The sequence below is a fragment of the Periplaneta americana genome, chromosome 8, assembly GCF_040183065.1.
Source record: "Periplaneta americana isolate PAMFEO1 chromosome 8, P.americana_PAMFEO1_priV1, whole genome shotgun sequence".
Classification (NCBI taxonomy): domain Eukaryota; kingdom Metazoa; phylum Arthropoda; class Insecta; order Blattodea; family Blattidae; genus Periplaneta; species Periplaneta americana.
Window position 1 is genome coordinate 12,496,743 of NC_091124.1, and position 23,508 is coordinate 12,520,250.

The 23,508-nt window shown below is 35.2% G+C and overlaps 1 protein-coding gene across 1 annotated transcript in view; it reads right to left on the reverse strand.

Annotated features, from left to right (window-relative positions):
* The window catches only part of LOC138704377 (farnesyl pyrophosphate synthase-like), a 40,402-nt gene extending 17,046 nt beyond the window's left edge, over positions 1-23,356 (reverse strand). The window contains exons 1-7 of the mRNA XM_069832207.1: positions 23,265-23,356; positions 17,542-17,619; positions 12,009-12,171; positions 10,098-10,238; positions 8,647-8,850; positions 6,695-6,865; positions 703-780 (exon numbers count right to left, since the gene is read on the reverse strand). Coding sequence (XP_069688308.1) covers positions 703-780; positions 6,695-6,865; positions 8,647-8,850; positions 10,098-10,238; positions 12,009-12,171; positions 17,542-17,619; positions 23,265-23,356 — 927 coding nt within the window. The remainder of the gene's footprint in view (positions 1-702; positions 781-6,694; positions 6,866-8,646; positions 8,851-10,097; positions 10,239-12,008; positions 12,172-17,541; positions 17,620-23,264) is intronic.
* Between the last annotated feature and the right edge of the window lie 152 nt (positions 23,357-23,508).

Here is a 23,508-nt window from a genome sequence, read left to right on the forward strand (position 1 = left end):
TTCACTTAGCCTTCTATAAAATTGAGTACCGGGTCTTTCCCCGGGGGTAAAAGGCGGTCAGAGCGTGGTGCCGACCACACCACCTCATTCTAGTGCCGAGGTCATGGAAAGCATGGGGCTCTACCTCCATGCCCCCCAAGTGCCTTCATGGCATGTTACGGGGATACCTTTTGTTTATTTTATTTATAACTTCATGTTCCTGTTTTGGCACGTTCCATTAAATGTTTGTCATAAACGCAGAAAATAAAGCCTTATTTTTACCGTGTGAGCAAAACATACGTGTATCTTATCTGTCGCCTTCCATACAAGATAAGACATGTCGGTGAGATGACCTTGTACTGTGCTTCTATTTATTACGAGCGTATCACGACCGATCGTATCTCACTGGAGGGTGCGACACTCGACCGAGTTCAAGCGAGCGATTTAACTCCAATGCAGCACTCTGGTGGACATAAACTGCTTTAAAGCATTTTTAGGAGAAATTTAACTACCGGCTGTACCTCACATCTGGCTGGACACATTTTGAACTGTCGCTATTAAGTAAGTAAGAGGCGAACGACCTTCACTTGACTGCAGCTGATTGCATACTAAGTCATACTACGTTTAAAAAAAAAATGGCTCGTTACCGACAAAACTTAGCGCGCCGTATGTGAAGGCAAGTTATTTTCCGGATAGTGTTATAGTAATGAAATTATTACTTACATAAGCTTGCACAAATTGACCGATCTCCATCAAAATGTTGTTACCATGTCGAAGTAATTCTTCATTGTTCAAACCAGCCTGGAGAAAAATATATACAATTGAACAGGGACATCATTTTATTTTTACTAACATATTTAATATTAACCTGGCTATGCCTTTAGAGAACCGGAAACATCGTTCGCTATCCCCTTCCACGACTGGAGTTCGATGATTGGCGTAAAACACAAAGAAAACACTTTACTAAGTATAGGAGGGAAGAAACGTACTTCATCCATTTACGTAAACTAGGAAATATCGCGATTTTGAGTTCGATAATTTTCATTAGGTTTTTGTTTAATCAAAATACAGTACTGTATTAAGAATAAATGTTTTTACTCACAAACTGAGTTATCCATGCGAATGTATTCATTATGCAGTGTATATTATACTGTCTACAGCACATTAGCGTACAATATAGAGAATGAAGTTAAATTTAAAAATAATCGTAATATGGATATTTAAACACATTTTTGAAAATGGTGGCCGTTCATTTCGATACAGGCTTCAGTTCGTTTGTGCATATTATCGCACTATAGACTGTTGTACCTATTTCCAATTACCAGTTTCATCCTTCGTACTAGTAACTCATGTTGAAATAATTCTGTACCCACTCTATAAAAGAGTACCTTACGTACTGTAAATTCAATCTTCACTTCTGCCCGACCCGCACAGATAAAATTACTCAGACATGCTATTTACTGTCCGTCCAAGTGGTTATGCCGCAGGATCGTAGAAAGGGGGGAAATCACGTGACGGTTAATTACTTAACGAGACCCTTTCAAGTTATTTTAAACAGTTGTATAATATTACGTAAACGTCCAATTCCTAACAGAAATTAATGTTTTCAGAAATAGCTAAAACAGCCCAGCTTTTACAGAGGGGCGAGCAGAAGCAGGTGGGGGGGGGGGAAATCGGGGTGCGACGTAGGCAAACGGACAGTACCTGAGCGAAAATATGATTCAATATTGAAAGCTCTTTCGTCACTGGAAAACGCGAACATATTTCTGGAACGTACTATACTCACTAACTCAGTGCTGTTTACTATTCTGTGTGGAGGACAGTTGGAACTTCGTTAGTAGAAGGGGTGGGAGTGAAGTACGTTCAAAAACTCAGGTACAATAAAAATTGAAGTAAAAATAAAATGATGTCCCTGTACCATTGCTGCAGTTGGAGACACTTTTTTAGCTACTGTATGAAACTATACTTCGTATTTCTAACTACATTTATACTTGTTCGCATATCGCTGCTGTATTTCCAAAACCTCGTAACTCCAGAAAACAACATGTTTCACTGGAGAGCAAGTAGGAGCTTCCACAAAATATAACTAATAAAACCTCGAAATGATTTCTTTTCAGATTTTGTGTTAGTAGTATAAAGCACCAAAAACTCGTATACGTATATACCCAAACATTAATTATACGATGTTTTGTATTAACAGGTATGCCATCATTGCAATGTACTAAGTGTTTGTTTTGTATTTTGTCATTTGCGGAAAATGTGTTGTTTCTTCTTTTATAAGCGTTCTTAAACCATTGAGGATCGATATTTGGTACCGTTATACCCGAATAAGAAACTAAGCTGTGTTGGAAAGAGTGGATGAAGAAAGAATGATGCTGAAACTGATCAGAAAGAGGAAAAGAAATTGGCTGAGTCACTGGTTGAGAAGATACTGCCTTCTGAAGGATGCACTGGAAGGACTGGTGAACGGGAGAAGAGTTCGCTTGCAGAAGAAGATGTCAGACGATAGACTATATTATATATTATATGGATCATATGAGGAGACAAAGATGAAGACAGAAAATAGAAAAGACTGCTGTGTTTGCAGTGAAAGACCTGCCCTTGAGCAGAACACTATGGATGAATACCCGAAACCTCTATTTCAGCGGACACTGGATTTACGAGGTTTTGGAATCACAGCGACGATCTGTAATTACTTTATCCAGCTCTGGAAATTAATTTGTAATCTGCTTACACCAAAGAAACTCAGTCTTTAAAAACTCAGACAGTCCCAAAAAGAGTAGAATGGTTAGAGACCTAACAGACCACTGATGATTAATACTTGATGATGACGACGACGACGATGATGATGATGATGATGATGATGATTACTATCTCAACCCTTCACTCTTAATACGACATTTTAACTCTACTTTATGAAAGAGAGAAATTAAAAAAAAAAAAAAACATAGTGATTACAGGTATTTGACTTACGAAAGCTGGGTAGTGATTTAGAGTAAAAACTCCAATGTTTATTTTGATTTCCAAAAGAAAATTTAAAAAGAATTGCTCTTTAAAAATATATATTACGGGTATATCTCTGTAAGTAAGATATTTAAATGGTCTCGTTAAAAATGGCGTTGCATGTAATTCATACCGCCCTATTTTCTTTAAATGCTGTTTTCCGTTAATTAAGATTTTTCAAACTTAAGTGCATATTTCTTTAAAACTAATGAACCTATTTACATTTTTAGTGTTTTGGACCTATACGTAAGGCTTTTAGGGAACCCTGAGGTTCAATGCCACCCTCACATAAACCCGCCATCAATCCCTATGCTGAGCACGATTAATCCAGTCTCTACAATCATATTCCACCTCACTGCAATCCATTTTAATATTATCCTTCCATCTACATCTCCGCCTCCCCAAAGGCTTTCTCCCTCCGGTCTCCCAACTAACACTCTATATGCATTTCTGGATTCGCCCATACGTGCTACATGCTTGGGGGTTGGGCGAAGGGCTAATAACTCATCACCGTAAGAAAACAGGTTGTTACGAAACCACACAATAAGTAGACCTATAGGTTTATGAATATCACAAACATTACATAAGAAAAAAATATATATATATGCATTGAATTAATGACAGAAAATTCTTAATCAAAGTATATTTTTTTCTGTTTCACGAAGGATGAAATATTTGTCTAAGGGCCGATTTCACCAAGCTTATTTAACTTTAATTGTTACTTAGTCTTTCTAATTAACACTTAAATAGACAATGCATTTCACCAACACAAATTGGACTTTAACCCAGATAAGCCTGAAACGTTTCTTACTATGAATTTCATCATATCCTTATAAAACGTACTTAAAATATTCGTTTATATAGTTTTTTAACAACCCCTGTGCAATCGTGGCATTGGTTTTTTAAATAAGTGGTGTCCTACATATAGGTCGGTAGGATATAGGGAGAACATTTGGGCAATATGCATTAGTTGTCCGAAATGTAGGAGTGAATGCAGATAAAACGAGTTGTGATGTCAATGTCAATCAAAACTACAATAATATAGTGCAACAATGTAATTTTAGACTGAATACTTTAACTCATTCTTGTGATAATATATTATAAACTGTAAACACAAATTGTTTTCTCTTATATATTCTTGAAGTGAGCAAAGTAGTAATATGAACATTCAGTGTTCATTACTGTGAATTGCAACAAAATAAATCCACATATATAATTCAGCGGTAAATTGTGCAATATTGTAACTTGAAAATGAAAATTAACTAACCACAGTGATGACATAAATAAACTGTCACATACATGCGAAGTTCTGAATATTTACTACACATTAGTGTGATATACAAGAAAACACTTGACATGTAAGCCAATGCCACACTTCCTTCCTACGGGAAGTCTTCTGATGACACACTCTACACCTGGTTTGACAGTTGTTAGATCACCAAATGTTCGAGCCTGTCGTATCTCGAATCTGCATCTTCCATTCGCGATGCCTTGCTTGTGCCTCTTTTTGTTGAGCGCTTATTTGTCGTCTGAATGACAGATGATCCAGCTTTCCGTCATTATTTTTGTGAAGAAGCCATGCATTTTGCTCAGCCATGTCAATACACTGCATGATTATGGGGAAGTACCATTTTTTACCACGAATGACAGTTCTATACAATGATATATTCTGATTTGCACAATCAACTCCACCCATGTGTTTGTTGTAGGCAGATAGATTTTTGGGCTGAGAAATTTGAATTTTCTTTTTCTCAAGTCTTGAACTTCTAGAGACACTTTGCAGTGGGTTCACAGGCACGGCATTTTATGCTACAGTAATGACACTGTTATCGTTCCACTTGCAAAGGACAACTTTTCCTTCAGCTGTTTGGAACTCATAAGATCCTCTCTATCTTTTCTTCATCTCACGATTAGTCACCAAGGGGCAGTTTGACTTCCTGTTGTCTCGAGTTGTAGCAGTAGCTCTGATTTTTCGCTTTCCTAGCTCCACAAATAGAGGAATACTAGTGAAAAAGTTATCGAAGAAAAAGTGATAGGCTGCATCAGGGTGATGGGTTTATTCTTGCTAAATTGTTTGCAACCATGGTGCTCTTGAAAATCTGCTTTTTTTATTCACTATGTAACATACATATTGCTGGATTACAGAATTTTAAATATTAAAAAGACAAAATTATTTTAACACAAATGTACGCGGATCATCCTACCGTCCTACATATAGGCCGCTTCAGTTTAGCCTATTATAAACGCGAAGTAATCACAGTAAATTGCAGTCTTACTTAATAATACGTTGTATTCATGTCTTATAAGTGTACAAATAAAATTACAAAGTTCTAGTTCCACTTAAAAGTAAATAAAATAAATTACACTTACGAAGTGTTTGTCATGGTAAGACACAGACAACTTTCAAACACAAGTACACTGGGATATGAACACTTGCAACATCGGCTGTCTCATCAACAACTAAATAGATGTCTGTAACATTAGCAACAGGACTGCCAAATTGTAGGAAGTCAAAGAGATAGATTTAAATTGAGAAAATATATGCCGTCCTACATATAGGTCAGTAGGTTTATCTGGGTTAAGCTGTCATTAAACTACATTTAAGTTAATTGGTCAATATTTGATCATTTAAATAATTAATCCTGCATTAACGATAATAATTTTCATCATGGCCAGAACAAAGATGGATTTTATATTTGAAAATGATGGTATCTCACCAATACGGGCGAAAATAATTTCCGAAAGAGAAGATTATTTTAATACAATGGACGAAAAAGATCTGCAAATGCGGTTTAGAGTAAGCACGACATAAGCATTGTAGGCTGTATTTTGAATAGGTGAAGGTGATTTAGAATTTCTAACTGATAGTTAAGTACGTACTTCATAATATTATTTAAATGACATATTTATTGAAGAAAGGTTTAATCAGTCTTCGGTTGCCTAAAATACGGCAATTAAAGTAATAATATGAATAACATGTTTATCATGTAGGCTTAATATTACATTTGAAGGCATTGGAATAGTGCCAATCCATGAAGTCCTTCCATTTTGTTTATTGCATGATATTTCCTTGCATCTACTTTCATAGCTATTATCAATACTGCTGAAGACATTGGGATGAGGTTTTCCTACATTGAAATCTCTTTCTACTTATTTCCAACCTTTCTTCTTTTCTTCTAAAGTCTGCCCATCCGTCTTTTTTTTCGATGATTTTAATATGTTTTGAGGTTATCTCTGTTTATGACGTCATTTTGTCATAATATAACAAATATATTCCCTATAAAGATCACTGCTTACATTAACAAGGCACATGGCCTTCGGAATTACGATTTTACTACGATTCCGAAGACCGTGATGACTTAACTGAGAATTAAATTAATTAACTCTATTTTAAATGTGTATTAGTTTGGTAAAATGCAAAGGAATTAAATACGATTTAACTTCCTATTTAAGTTAAAATACAATTAGTTAATTGTGGATTAGCAACATGTTGGTGAAATCGACCCTAAATATTGGTTTAGAATTTACAATATAGATTACTTGATAACTTAAATATATATTAAGATCGTGTAGAAGTCACTACCCAGTACCCTTAAGACAAAATTATTTAATAAATGCATGTATACCACTATTTTTAACAGCTAGGTTACCCTAAATACCGTATATTATTTTTATAATAAAACTTTATGAAGTTATTGTTAATAACACATACCATATACATAGCGAGTGCAAATGGGAAGCAGCACGTAAAATAGCATGTCTTATATTTCACTATAACACGGTAACGCTCCATTGTATATGTGCATAAATCTGGAACTTTTCCGGAGTATTTCGCTGCGACATTGACATCCAACGCTTGACCAAGAACAGTTTTCAATGTAATCTGAAAATTTAAAATCATACATGGTCAAGTGGAATAAATATCATTACAAGTAAATGCTTGCCAAAACTCAAACAAGTATCGTCATTATAATACAATTCCTCGAAAAGGCAATAATAAATAATCTTTAATGTTGTCATATTCTTAATTTTGAATCATATTTCCTAGAAAATATGCAAAATTTGGATTTTAAATGTTTAAATAGTAAAATGTTTTGATTTTTCGAGTGGTAGACGGAATATCAACCAATTTTCCTTCAGTGTGTACATTTCATAATCTATACTAATAATAAATCTGTAGCCGAAATTTTTCTGGTAATTTTCGATTTTTCAAAAATAATTGGTCCTAACATATATAATTAACCACCCTGAAACCGAAAATCGCTTTTTTGAAATTTTTGTTTGTATGTCTGTCTGTTTGTATGCTTGTATGTTTATTACCTTTTCACGCGATAATGGATGAACGGATTTCGATGAAAATTGGAATATAAATTAAGTTCGTTGTAACTTAGATTTTAGGCTATATGGCATTCAAAATACATTACTTAAAAGGGGGGTCATAAGGGGGCCTGAATTAAATAAATCGAAATATCTCGTTTATTATTGATTTTTTGAAAAATGTTACATAACAAAAGTTTCTTTAAAATAATTTGCGATAAGTTTCATTCCTTGAACAATTTTGATAGGACTGATATTTCATGAGATAAATGAGTTTTAAAATTAAAATAACTGCCATCTAAGGCCGTATAATGAAATAAAAAACAAATGACTTTTCTATAAGGGGCCTTGGACAGCAACAATCGAAAGCTATGAAAGATAGCCTACAGAGAATGTTTCTGTGTTTGTATGAAGTAATATCGGAAGCTAAATTAACCGATTTGTATAATTAATTATTATTTCACCATTGGAAAATGTAGTTTCTCTAGATGGACATAATGCTATAATGTTATTACAGTAACTTCTGATATAATATAATATAATATAATATAATGTAATATTATATAATATAAATTTAAGTTATTTGAAGGGTTCAGCACCGTAATGGGCCAAGCGCCATTTACTGAATACGTAGAAAACAAGGGTTAAAATTAAGTTATTACCATAATTCAATGGAAACCTATAACAAGTAAAATAAAATATACACATTAAATCTAAATGATGTCGATCTTCATTAAACTATGGTTGCATGTAATAAAAATTAAGAAACATGTTAAAGGAATTGTCATTGCACCAAATTAGTGTCTCTGGACCAAAATGATCGCATTTTAATTATTTGGATGCAATTTAAATTAAGTAACATATTAAACAATTTATCCTTCTATCAAACACGAATGTTCCCTGGATAAAATGTCGTATTTTAATTATGTAATAACTTTATATTTATTTCTAACGGGTGCAGCGGAGCGCACGGGTACGGCTAGTTTTGTATATATATATATATTTTTTTTTTTACATAATCAGTAGGGCTATGAAAAGGGAGCAGTTAAAGCTAGTGATGGTACAGAGTATAGCTTCGGCGGGTGGAATGGAGTGAATTTCCCCTACAACTTGACGTAAGCAGTACATGCTGTACGCTGCGTACGTCAAGTTGTAGGGGAAATTCACCCCATTTCACCCGCCGCAGCTATACTCGGTACCATCACTAGCTTTAACTGCTCCCTTTTCATAGCCCTAATAATCAGTAGTCATCATTCATTACGAACTGGAATTATAAACATTAAATATTCATAATTTTCTTTATCCACGTTTTCTATATAACATCTAATATAACAGAGTAAAACTTACGTCGTGGAACGATTTAAGCGTATCCAAATAATAAGGTTTATCACTGAAGTATTTTTCCAGTATTTTGTACACTGCACATTCTACAATTTCTGCATCATTTGCAGCAACCATTCCAATATCATTAACACGGTGCCAACACGGTCGATTTTTTCTCACTGTAGAGTCATCCATCATATCGTCTACTATTTGAAAACTTGATTGAAGCTGTAATTAAATGAGTGCTATTAGTTAACAAAAATTGAAAGTACATAATGTATATTTAATTAGCCGCATTAGCTCAAAATGTAGATATTCTGAACATCCTTTATTCAGGCACTTTATTTGTATTGTTTTAAGAAAATTTTTTCTTTATTGGTTCATGCTTTTTATTTTGTGCGAGATCGTGCGTATTTGCTTGTTTTCCGCACAGAACCAATACGCGGTAAGTGTGAAATACCACATTCGGTATTCCCAACCTAACATACATAACAATTTCCCTCTTCTTACCGCTTAAGCGCGACATTCATTTTACTGCTTTAGGCTTTTAACATATTATTTTTAGAGACGTTTAACATAGTAATAATTATAAATTGGAAACTTACCACTGCAATTTCACCTAAATTGCAATGTTAATTATTGTTTTTAAATATTTCAAAAATTAAGTAAAGTCTACTACTCCACGAAACTTATTGCATTCCTGATACAAGTAACATTAAGGAAGCCGTGAAAAAATCAACAAGATTCCAGATGCCGATGTTATTACTGCAATATGTTATATAAATAATATTGTTAAAATATTAAAACGAAAAATACATCATTACATAACCTTACCGTTTATTTTAAGTTCGAAAAGAAAGACAGACGTATATCACGGCCTGCTGGAGTATACTAAACACAGAAAACATTTTATAGCAACAATGTTGAAAGAAAGATATTTTGGTTTTCCGAAGTTGCCGTCATTAAACAGAAGCCAACATGGAGATTTCATTGCAACTAATTAGAAATTCGTCTTTCAGGTATGTAATGAACGATCTTCGCACAAAATAATGTACGATACACGAGCGGTATGTTTGTTTTCATGTTCTCGGAAATTAAAAAAGCTCAACTACGTTTCGCTTTTTCAATCTTTTCCTCGAACATGAAAACGTCAACATACCGCTCTTGTAACGTATATTACTATTGTAATGTAGGGAAGAAACCTATTTGGCAGTAGGCTAATAAGCATTATAGAGACCAGTGGTCATGCTCTTCCATCTCCATACATATACCAGTTTCTCCTGTTCGTACCTTGCACTTACCGCACTTACATACAGTACGTCCGCTTCATATTCTTGTGAAGGGCCATTGCCAAGTAAGCAAGCTATCTTTCGGCCAAAAAGATCGCTACTTTCCAAATGATACTGTCACTGAAGAATCTCTTCCTGCTAGTGAAAAGTACATGCTGTACACGAATATGATAAATATTTACCTACCATTTCTACACATAGAGCCATTACTATGGAGAGCCGAATTTTCTCTGGTGTTTGCTCTTGTTCTGGTAATAGACTTTTGTATGCTTTCACCAGCGCTTTTCCTCGTGCCATTTTTCCTCCAGGGACATTTAATTTGACTGTCTGAAAAAGGTTTAATTAATAATAATAATAATAATAATAATAATAATAATAATAATAATAATAATATGACATTTTAACGGATAAATATATCTTAGCACAATGCATATTACATTTTAAAAGTACTTTCAAAATACCGATACTACTTTTCAAAAAAGAATAATAATCTTCAAAACATAATATGGCATAATCATAAAGGTCTGAAATATAACTTTAGTAAAAAAAGAAAAGAAATTATGACATTCCTGATTTGCTCTGATCCAATATTATATTGTGACAGCTGCGTCGGGATTCGAACGCGTGTCCGACAGGGCGCGCGGCAGATGAAACGTTGGTCGCTTAGGTGTGGCGGATGTAAGGGGAGCGTCTGCATTCTGAGAGGGCAGAGGGGCGGTGTACTACGGCGCGAGGCAAGGGGGGACGCAAAGCTGGTAGTGCTTCGCTGTGCGGGGTGAAGGGGGGACGGACCCTCCCGAACAGAATCGTCCAGAAGTCTGTCGAAGTATAAATCTCGAGAAATCGTACTTTCTCGCAACTATGGTGTGGTTGTAAGTTACGACACGGAAGTGAACTTGAGTCAGTCATTAAGTCAGTGTTATTACAGTCAGTGGACAGCAAGCCTGCCAGTCTTGTGTACCGGAGTTCGACTTGAGTGTGTGTCCGCAACTGTGTGAGCATCCGAAGACCTGAGTTAGAGTGCAGTGGACCGCAGTTGGAGGGACCTGAGTTCGAAGTTCAGTGGACTGTCTCTAAGGTCTGGGGTTCGAGATAATGTGAACTCGAGTGACTGAGCTAGAAGAACTGTGAACTGAGAGTTCTGATTTGTAAATAGTGCTTTGTGAACATTAGTTAAAATTAACAGTTCATTGTTATTCTCAATAATCCAAATAAATTGTCATTGTCGTCTGTGGAGTGCAATAACGAATACTGTGTTGCTGTGTGGAGTGCAAATCCCATTGTTGACGGGAATAGAATTAAATTGTAGAAAGGGAAGAGTTATTGTTGTGAGAATAAAACTACATTGTTGTTTAGTATAACATTTACACTATCATTCAGTTCCTTCATTCTTTTTATTCTAATGATCTACTAATAATCTAGGGCCTATTCCATGCACTCCTAACTTCAGGTTCTAATGCCGGAGTGATGAGTTTCTGATCATTCCTAACTTCAGTTCTGATACCGGAGTAGTGAGTTACTGGTCACTTTATTATCTTTGGAAACGAGGAGGCGGACACTGCAGCCAGAGTTTCTACTCTTATGTCGCTTTGGTATATTTCCGAGAGGAGTCAAGATGTAATTATCTATCTATAAAATACATAGTATACGTGGCAGTGGGAAAAGGATTGGCGTACACAAGAATGAAACATGAGTAGTAGCGTTTTGAATCGGGTCATATTCCTAACAAACAATGTAATTAGTTCCGGAACATTTTCTGTGTTCAAAACGTCCTTTAAGTGTATTTTTATTATATGTGGCAAAAGAAGTATTTCTGCCTGTTGTAAAAAAATACACATTATAAATTAATTTAATAGGAATGATAAAGAATACGATTTTGAAATTTCACTTTTTGTTGTCCTTACCAATTATTGTAAAAGAAATAAAATGTATGTCTATGAAAATCTACAATTTGGTTTATTTTAATGTGAAAGTACCGATATAATAAATTATTGTCGCATTATCCTTTGACTTATAGTTTCAGTAGGATTTCAAAATACATTGGTAAACCAACTATTAAATGTATGAGAGACAACATTCTTCATCTATGAAACTTACCTTTCCTAACCAGTCGGCAGCTTCAAAACTGTCTTGATAATCCGGTATTGTTGCAAGATCTCTTACAATGTCTTCAAAAACAGCCATGAACTCTTTCCCTTCACACTCTTTACGCTCTATTGACGCTAGTTTATCGTGAAGATTGTGCAGAGTTGGTAATGTACTGAAATATATAAGCAATATTATTCTGATTAATTTAATTTTATTGATTTCAGTGATTGCAGAGGTGAATGAATTGGCGGATAATTCTGCACTACGGCCAATAACTCCTAAAGTATTGGCAATAAGTTGTTACAGTTAAATACGTAAAATGTCTATCTAATTACTTTCCAAAATTGTATCACTATTGTATTACAATCCTATAATAATAATATATTTTTCAAATATTTTTACAGTACACCAATTTATTTCCCTGGTTGTTTTTCCAAGCCATCTTTCTAACAATATATTCACAAATTTATTTCCCCCAGAATTCATTTTCCCACCACATAATGATGTTTCGGGCACATTTGTTTTCCTCTGGTTGGGTTGTGTACAGCTGTAAAAAAAAAAGTGATTGCACTCGTGAACAGCGAATATATTCTAAATCCTCTTCAGATCACGATGATGTTACACGAAGCATGCGCTTGTAGATACGCACTTGAAGGAGTTTTGGAACTATGGTGTTTAAGCAGGAGTCATTCGATTTCTGTGTCTCGTAGAGCAGCGGTAGAGTGCTCGCTTAATGATTCGAAGGTTGTGAGTTCGAGCTTTGTTCACGTTATCATTTTATTTTGTTATCATTCGTTAGCGATATAAATAATACTCAAGTTATCATTTGTATTCTGTTATCGTTCTTTAGCAATATAAATATTATTAAGGTTTTCATTTATATTGTGTTGTCGTTCTTTAGCGATATAAGTAATAATCAAGTTATCATTTATATTCTGTTATAGTTCTTTAACGATATAAATAATATTCAAGTTTTCATTTATATTCTTTATCTTTAGCAATATAAATAATATTCAAGTTATCATTTATACTCTGTTATCGTTCTTCAGCGATATAAATAATACTCATATTATCATTTGTATTCTGGTATCGTTCTTTAGCGATATAAATAATATTAAAGTTATCATTAATATTCTGTTATCGTTCTTTAGCGATTAGTAATACTCATATTAGAATTTGTATTCTGTTATCGGTCTTCAGCGATATAAATAATATTCAAGTTTTCATTTATATTCTTTATGCTCGACCATGCCGAAATGTAGTACTTATATACCTGGTAGCAGACCTTTAATGCATATCATTAAAGTACACCTACTCATTAAAGGTCAGGTCTTTCAGCCAATGACGACTCAGGTTACAACTGTTCAGCCAATGACAGGTCAGCTTTCTACCGTTATAAAACCTCAAGTATCGATTATTCTCGGATATGCAATCGAAAGAGAATTAGCGAAAAGTCACGGAGGCTGGAAAGCCAATACTGTCGCAGAAGGTTATGTTCTGTTACTATAATAATTAGCGTTAATTGTAAATAATATTCAAATAAATTCAATTTGTCATCTTGTTTTTCAATGTCTAATTTAATGTCAATGTTATCACTGTAGGTTCTTATGGCCTAGCAAGGTCAATGTGAACATCTTTTCCTCGGAAAAAATCAATACTTTCGCGTCTGCGCACATCTCACAACATACGGGACATTGGTCAAGGTCAGATACAAAGAAAATTAATAATATCATGTTAGAAATATGGTCGAGCATAAAAAGTCGTATGAAACTCGCCTATAATGGTAATTAAGAAGCTCGTATGAAAATTATGAAACTCGCTTGCACTCGTTTCATAAATATCCATACTAGCTTCTTAATTACCTTCATTATAGGCTCGTTGCATAATGTACTATTATCGTTATTTAGCAATATACATAATATTCAAGTTTTCATTTATATTCTGTTATCGTTTTTTAGCTATATAAATAATATTCAATTTATCATTTATATTCTGTTATCGTTTTTCAGAGATAAAAGTAATATAAATTTAATGTTAGGTTTGGAGCAATACAGCTGCAAAATACTAGTGCTAGTATTTTCTTATTATATTATACTATCCTGTAACGCAATAAAATGAAAAGAAGTGATGAGAATTTCAACCTGAGACGTTGACATCTAAATCCCGACGTTCTTCCGTCGAGCTACGGTATTTACTGTGTACTGATGTAATGCAAAGCATTTCCAGAAACACTACAACTTAACATTAATTTGGATTATGTTCTGGATATTTAATAATGATATAAAAAGGTTACGTTTATGGCAATAATATTTGTAGTTGCTGCTACTACAACAGTAGTATTTGTAACTATAATCAAAGCAATTATTAAGGACGTATTCTGTGGATACAGTTCAATGCAGGTCTTCCGAAATCAAATTATGGCTCTGAGGTCGACATTATGAACTATATTTTTTCTAACTCTTTGGAATTTATGTCTGCAAATGATATTAATAAGACTGTAACATGTATTCATAATATTATTTTATAATTAAAGAATGTATATTTTATAATGGTGAATTCTTCGCCATTATTTTAAGATTTTGGTAGTGGCTAAGATTCTTCGAGGAAACCATGACAACATTTCTGCCTGCGACTTTGATTGACATGGCTCCACAAATAGGAGCAGGAACGAAAGAAAGTGTAATACGGGCTGTGATTCACCTTGGTTTTTCAGCATCCGAGACAGATAGACGTTTCCACTTTTCAGAAATGACAGCTCGGAGATGGGTGCAAAATTAACAACCTTCGGCAATGTTTGGCCGAAAAGCTGGGAGTGGTAGAAGGAATGTTTCAACACCACAACAGGACGCCAGATTAGTGGCAGATTTAGAAAGGAATCACTTTCATACTGCTGCTACTTTGAAGGCAATTGTTAATTTCCCTGGCCACGACCAGACCGTGAGAAATCGTTTAATGGCCGCCAATTTGAGATGTCCACGTGCCATGCGTAGGGAAGTCGATAAGGAGGAACATATGGAAGAGCGTTTAGTCTTCACAGAAATGATGATCAAGATTGAAAAATTGTAATCTTTTCTGATGAAGTCACCTTTTCTACTACAAAGAAAGAACGCACTCTTCTATATCGTCCTCCTGGCACCCGATTCGACCACAGATATGCTGCCATTCGTGTCCGCAGTGGTAGAGTGTCTGTGTTGTGTTGGGGGTGGATTTCTCGTCGTGAAGTGGACACAATCCATCGCATTCGTGGGAAACTGAACCAGAAGAAATACTAACGGTTGCTGGAACGCTATATGGTTCTTTATACTAGGTAGTTATATCCTGCTGCAATTCATCAATTTCAGCAGGATAATCATCCAGTCCACAAATCTCAATTGATTCGAGACTGGTTTGCTAGGAGACAGAATATCGAACTGGTAGACTTGTCTCGTCGCTCTCCGGACTTGAACCCTTTGGAAAATATGTGGGCACTACAAGACATCCTGATGATTTGTGAAAGCTCGTCCAGAATGCCTGGGATACAAGGGGAATAGGAAGAGAACAAGGGGAATACGAAGAGAACAAGGGGAATACGAAGAGAACAAGGGGAATACGAAGAGAACAAGGGGAATACGAAGAGAACAAGGGGAATACGAAGAGAACAAGTGGAATAGGAAGAGAACAAGGGGAACACGAAGAGAACAAGGGGAATAGGAAGAGAACAAGGGGAATAGGAAGAGAACAAGGGGAATTAGGAAGAGAACAAGGGGAATACGAAGAGAACAAGGGGAATAGGAAGAGAACAAGGGGAATAGGAAGAGAACAAGTGGAATACGAAGAGAACAAGGGGAATAGGAAGAGAACAAGGGGAATAGGAAGAGAACAAGGGGAATAGGAAGAGAACAAGGGGAATAGGAAGAGAACAAGGGAATAGGAAGAGAACAAGGGAATAGGAAGAGAACAAGGGAATAGGAAGAGAACAAGGGGAATACGAAGAGAACAAGGGGAATAGGAAGAGAACAAGGGGCATAGGAAGAGAACAAGGGGAATACGAAGAGAACAAGGGGAATACGAAGAGAACAAGGGGAACACGAAGAGAACAAGGGGAACACGAAGAGAACAAGGGGAATACGAAGAGAACAAGGGGAATACGAAGAGAACAAAGGGAATAGGAAGAGAACAAGGGGAACACGAAGAGAACAAGGGGAACACGAAGAGAACAAGGGGAATAGGAAGAGAACAAGGGGAATAGGAAGAGAACAAGGGGAATACGAAGAGAACTAGGGGAATAGGAAGAGAACAAGGGGAACACGAAGAGAACAAGGGGAATAGGAAGATAACAAGGGGAATAGGAAGATAACAAGGGGAATACGAAGAGAACAAGGGGAATAGGAAGAGAACAAGGGGAATACGAAGAGAACAAGGGGAATAGGAAGAGAACAAGGGAATACGAAGAGAATGAGGGAATACGAAGTGAATAAGGGGAATGCGAAGAGAACAAGGGGAATACGAAGAGAACAAGGGGAATAGGAAGAGAACAAGGGGAATAGGAAGAGAACAAGGGGAATAGGAAGAGAACAAGGGGAATACGAAGAGAACAAGGGGAATAGGAAGAGAACAAGGGGAATACGAAGAGAACAAGGGGAATATGAACAGAACAAGGGGAATACGAAGAGAACAAGCAGAATACGAAAAGAATGAGGGAATACGAAGTGAATAAGGGGAATGCGAAGAGAACAAGGGGAATACGAAGAGAACAAGGGGAATACGAAGAGAACAAGGGGAATAGGAAGATAACAAGGGGAATACGAAGAGAACAAGGGGAATATGAACAGAACAATGGGAATACGAAGAGAACAAGCAGAATACGAAAAGAATGAGGGAATACGAAGTGAATAAGGGGAATGCGAAGAGAACAAATGGAATACGAAGAGAACAAGGGGAATACGAAGAGGACAAGGGGAATACGAAAAGAACAGTCGCTATTTGAAAAGACTAGTCGATTTCATGCCCACTCGACTGCAAAATGTGATCGAGATTGGAGGAAGATGGATTAAATATTGAATCGTGGCTTTTTATTTTGTTTTTTGTGTTTTTTTTTCTGTTTTAACTTTTAATTGTTTGAATTTTCTGAGGCAGACGCCAGTAAGTTTGTTTCGTTTTTGCCACGAAAGAGATTTTTGATGAGAATAAAATCCTTCTTTATTTCTATTTGCAGCCATAATGTCGTAATAAATAACGACAAAGTCATGGCATAATACATTCGTGAACCTGATGTTAAATACTAAAACAGTCACAAAAGAGACAGGGGCAATAAAAAACTAGAAAAAAACCTAAAAAGCACTAATATGAATACCAGCCCGGAAATTACCACTAGGCTAGAATAGTAGCATGCAGAACACTTCAATATTATAACTGTAGAAATCAGGCCACGTGGTCCAACAACATATAACATCGCCTGTCTGTGAATTGTAGTGAAGATACCCAAAGGGAATTTAGATTCTAGAGAGCTGTCACTTTTTTTTAAGCTGTACGTTAGTAACGTAATAACTTGTAGTAGATTTACCTCAAGAGCGGACTTGCTCGAACAGCTGTTCCAGTATGGAGTTGTGCTGCACATGCACACGACAGTTCTGGCAGCACTCTACACAAAAATAGCAAGCTTATGCATCATAATATGAACAAAATAGTAGAGAGATTCAACCAGGAAATAAATTCCTTTTTGGTCCTATGTCCATATAAAAATTGCCATACTCTAGAATAGGAAATGTTTTCCAAAAGTTTTGATACGAGTAATTATATGTTTTGTTACACCCTGTATAGTCTATTTTTTGATAGTTTTTGTTTTAATATCTTGCACAGAAAATTTTATTGCGAACTCTTATGCACCAGTTGAAATTTTATTTTTCACATAAGCATCGACTATACAGTGTGTTTCAGGACACCTGAGACAAATTCTGGTGATCGATAGATCTCACAATGAGGATAATGTTTCGTGAAACAACTCATGTTCTGCGATATCTCGTTTAGGACCTACGCGACATGGAAAAAAAGATATGTTTTAGTCACATTTACAATTAATTTATTATGATATGTATTATTCATTTATTTCTTCAAATATCCTTGCGGATAGATTACAAGTGGTCTGTTATTTTGCTGCCCAGTTTCAACGGAGCGCCCTTCGGAACACATTTCTGCTGTTCGTGGAGGATGTATCCTTTATGATGTACGAGGACAGGGATTCCAACATGTCGTCCCAACTCACTTCAGCCTGGTTGTATGAGCACATCTGAACATCTACGGAGAGAAATGGATAGGGAGAGCGGGACATACTGCGTGGCCACCGTGATCACCCGACTTCACGTTCTAATCTTTTTATTTCTTTGGGAACATGCGAAGTGTACACCACTCGAATTGACACCTGATAGGACTGACTAAGCGAATATTCGCTGCTTTTGATCAAATTCGACACAGTCCAGTAATGTTTCGACAGAGTTCGATAATAATCACCGATACGACGGTGTAATGGATAACCAGATTCAGGGTAGATACTTTAAACATCTACTACAAGTTATTATTATACTTAGACTTATGTTTCAGAAGAACATTTCGAGCAAGTACTATGGAATGAGGCATAACTTTCATTGCTATAAAAAAAAATCTAACTTTACTTGCAGTTACATCGAGACTGTTATGTACAGTATATTAAAGGGGATATGAAAGGCCTATCCCGCTAATGTTAAATTTACCAAACTAATTTCCCATTCTGAGAATATCCAAAATGGTGAAATGAAAATTTTACGGAATATACAGTAGGTTTCTGTGTTGTAAGTACACAGATGATTTTTATCAAAATACCATTACTCCAAAGCAAGCTATAATATGTTTTTTTAATTCGATGTCATTTTAACGTTGAATAACGCCATTATTAGAAGGTAACTAGAATGAAACGGACAGATTTTTGCTTAATACGGACGTAACCCGTATTTGGATGCTGTTAACTTAATACGTATGTCGTATTTATAGAAACGTGTTATATCTAAATTAAAGAATAAAGACCTGTATTGATAAATTGTTTATTTTATTCTCAAAATAAAATTCTACGTTGCTTACGCAGTAACCCAAATACATGTCATACTTTTCCTAATTTTACGGACTTTTAACCGCTTGCTAGGGATAAAAGGTGAATGTGGATATATTGCGAATGAAATACATTAATACATTCGACTTTTTCAACAGTACAGATTTATCTCTTACCGTTTAGAAATTAAGAGTTGGCTTATGTAATAGCTATACTGAGAGTATGACGCGATAACCTTAACAACTGCAAACGTGTAACGTCACGCACAAACACTTTTACAGGAACATTCGCGCAAAATGTATGAGACTTCATAGGAAAATAAAACAAGGGAGAAAGATCGTTCCCAATTTAGTAATAATAATAATGTAGTCAAACGAAGAAACACTAATTGCCGAATACGCAAGTGAGTATAAATATTAATTTCAACGCCAAGGCAAATGTTGTTTTAATACAAAATCTAATATTTAACGTTCGTAATAATTTTTGTTTTTTATTTTTTATTTTTAAACTGTCATTATTTGTCCTAGCTCTACCACAGTAGATCCACATTTTCACAATAACATTATGAATGAGTTATAAAATTTTCAGAGTTATACGAGTGGTTTAAGCGGTTCTTGAGAAAATTGGAGTCTTACAAGAAAACGTAATTTTTTTCAGAAATCGCAGTAAAAATTTGCAGTTTTACAAACGTGGAAACTTCCATGAGTTCTTAGCACTTCTAATACCAAACAAGAGCGACGTCATAGCAACAAATCCTGCCAGCGTAAGCAGCGTAGTTTTCACCATAATTCAAGACAAACCACATCCTTCTAGAGCGAATAATTCTTTAGTTATTGAATTTTAAATGAAGAAGTGCTCACGAGAAGAAAAAAAGTGAAACAACAACCAAAATTGAGAAAACTAAATTTTACAGGAGAAGATTTTTCTTGAATTTTTCATTTCTGGGTTATATTTTATTAACAAGGTGTAGGCTATAGTTTTACATTATCAAACTAAATATAGCACCAAGTTTCAATATTTGTATGCTGGTTGGATAGAGAATAATTAAGGGTTATTTAAGCTTGACATATGTTGTTTTATTTTAGTTTTTCTTTGCTGTACTGATCTAAACTGTGCTTCGTTATGAATATACTAAATTAATACAAGTTCACATAAATAATAAAAACAAGTCTATACAAAATATATTTAAGACAAAAAAAACCAAATCAGCCTACATCTAAACATCGGTCATTAGGAAATTTCATAATATCATAAAATTACTCTAGTGATCCTAGTCATTTGCTTTTCATTTATGAAGAATGTTCCTCCTATTCAAAACGTCAAGAACTTGTTCTTTTTATCCAACATTTTGGTATCCTACTCTTCACATTCTCCAGAGACAGATTTTGGACGGCAAAAATTATAACTGTAATTATTGTAAAAAAGAAAAGAAAAATATAATCAATTTTTTTTCAGACGAATTTCCATCAGATTCATTGAAACTTCGTTCACCTGATGAATACCCTCCATTTCAACCCTTTCATATCGAGAAGATTTTGTTGATAGAAAAAAATCACTTTTTCTATATTTGTGCTTTGAATGAATGTTTTTAAATGGTTTTAGATTGCTTTTAAAAAATTGAAGGAACATATACCAGAGACCCGTAGCTTACAAGCTACATTGGATCTGACAGACATTTGTACGATTTCATAAGAACTTCTGGCTTTCAAAGAACATTGTAGCTTACAGGCAATTCTGAGAGCAAAATTGTTAGACTTGTCAACCCAGTGACTTTGCAGCAATACCTACACGATCCCAAGTTGGCAATGCAGACAACGAAGCAGTGGCCTAAATGTTAGATTTGGAACACTGTTACATGGAAACAAAGATCAAGATGTCACAAAAACGTATAAATACATAGACCTAGGCTATTTCTTGTCGGTGGAAGGTTACTCTGCTTTTGCAAAGATAACATCTGAAGAAATCCCATTTCGCAACAAAAAAAAAAAGCGATTTGAGCTGTTGTTTTATTTGGGACCTCAATTATTAAGTATACTTATAACTAGACTTCGTGGAATTGCCACGAGATTCGCAAGGTTTACTGTGCACGCTGTATAGACTGTATGAGAAGGGAACGTGCAACGGATGGAGTATGCCTCTGATGTAAACACTGAGCAGTATACTGCGGTTACAATAAAACCTGTATCCTGCATTCAAGAAATATAATGAATGATAATTGAAGTAGGAAATGTCTAAACATGTAAATACACAATTATTTTATAGTGAGATATATTAACTCTTAAAATATAATATAAGATACATCATCTTTGAATATGTACATTACAGTGAACAGTTAAGTATATTTTGAGCGACTGCAAAGTATCCTCCTCCGATGGTCATTTAAACAGTTTCTATATTGGGAAAATGTACGTTCAACTTCACACGATGTAATACGTGCATATTTGAAGAATAGAAAGTCACTACTTTTTAGTACACCAACTTCAGACATCTTGTCGTGACCTGATAGTACAGAACTAGTGAATTGTTATTTTGAATAATGGTTTGTGTTACTTAATCCACTACATTAAGGGTTTCTGAGAGTTGTAGTTTAGACGATGATTCTAACAGGATGATGCTTTTGGACACGATTTTAAAATTAGAATCAATGAACAGAATATCTTCCAATAGCTGTTCAGAAAGCAATGATTTTACAGCTGCAACAGCGGAACCTCTCTGTGCTATCCAATGCATCAATTACCTCCATTATTTTTCCGTAATGTTCTGCATAATAATTAACAGAATCCAACCACGTTCCCCAACGGGTCAAGACTGGCTGCGGGGGTAAGGGTATTTATTCCAGGGGCAATTGTTTGGAACAGCAACACTCTCATTGTAATATGTTTGATTGAATTCTTGTCTGCATTGAACAAATGTTAAACTTTGACTATTCCAACCACAGTAATGCAAAAACAAGTGCTTACATAGTTATACATTAGCTGTGGCTGCTTCGTCTATTTGGACCGGTCACAACTCTTAACATGAACTGCTTATACTACGAGAACGGGCGGTCGCTCACCTCCTCTATACTACCGTACATCGGCAACCTGATTGCATGCTGCGTGTGGCAATTCAACGAAGTCTATTTATAACCAACTAATATTAATCAAACGCACACCAAATTAAATAAAAAAAATTCAAATATTAATATGTCGTGAAACAAAAAAACTCGCAACAATATATATATTTTTTTCACTAGCACTGTCTTTCACACTTCCTTTTGGACAAGTGGTGATAGTTAACTGGTACGATGCTTTCTTGCTGGCTGTTGCATAGTTTATAAATGGTCTTACATAAGAGTTGACTACAGGTTTGTTACTGCTGCAGTTTCCGACAGTTTGCATGCGCACGTGGAATTTCCTTTGTGTAAAATTGAAGTCCGCATGCTCATGAGGTTTCAAACCGTTGGAAACTGCTGCAGAAACAAACCTTATGTTGACTTTATCATGATAAAGTTCAATAGACTCTCTGCTCTACTATTGGTCAACAAGGTTCATTAGGGTCATGATGAAATAGATTAAAGAGTAAGTATAGTTTATGAATTAGGCGATTCTGTTTTTATCTATACTAAAAACACTACCTATATTATGCGTACCTGTTGTTTCTACTATTGTTACGCAGTAACGCATCAATATTTGAGAACTCATTCTTAGTATTATTCCTTCGACATAATGCACTTTCATTCCTTGTAACAGAATACCATTTTCCATTAACTGTAAGAATTTTACGAAAATCTTGACACTTAGTTTTTCCAAACTTAGATAATCTTCTTCCAAATGTTCCCAGCATTTCTTTTATGGCTGTTCTTTAAGAATTACTTATTAAAACAACTATTGACTTATGAAGTACCGGTACCTGGCTTTGTTCTTATTCCGTTTCTAACTCTTTTATAACTCCATAACTGTGTTTATCTATATTGTCTAATGTGAATAAAATATCTAACTCGTATTTTGTATTCAAGTTATGATAACCATGACTTCTTTATATTGAGTGATAAATATTAAAGATACGTAAAATTAACTAATAATTTTAAAAGAAAGAGAACGACAGAAAGAGATAAATGCTAGTAATAACTTCTAACTTATTATTTGTTTGTGCGGGTACATAACCAGAAATAGAACGTAAAGGGCTGTACACGTTGGCACAACCGCAATGTTTTCACCTTTGCTTACGAGATTACACAAGCTGGCGCATAGCGCTTGAAATACGGGTCTGAAGTGGTTCCCTCGTAATGCCAATTCCGCCGCTCGGAGCGCTGTTCCATCCTAAATATTCAAAGCAGAACACTTACACGACATTGACATTTGGGACATTTAAAGGACTCACCATTGCTTATTAAATGCTTCGTACAATATTTTATGGGTAATAGACGTAATTTCCAAACTTCTACATCTCAATTATATTACTATGAAAGGG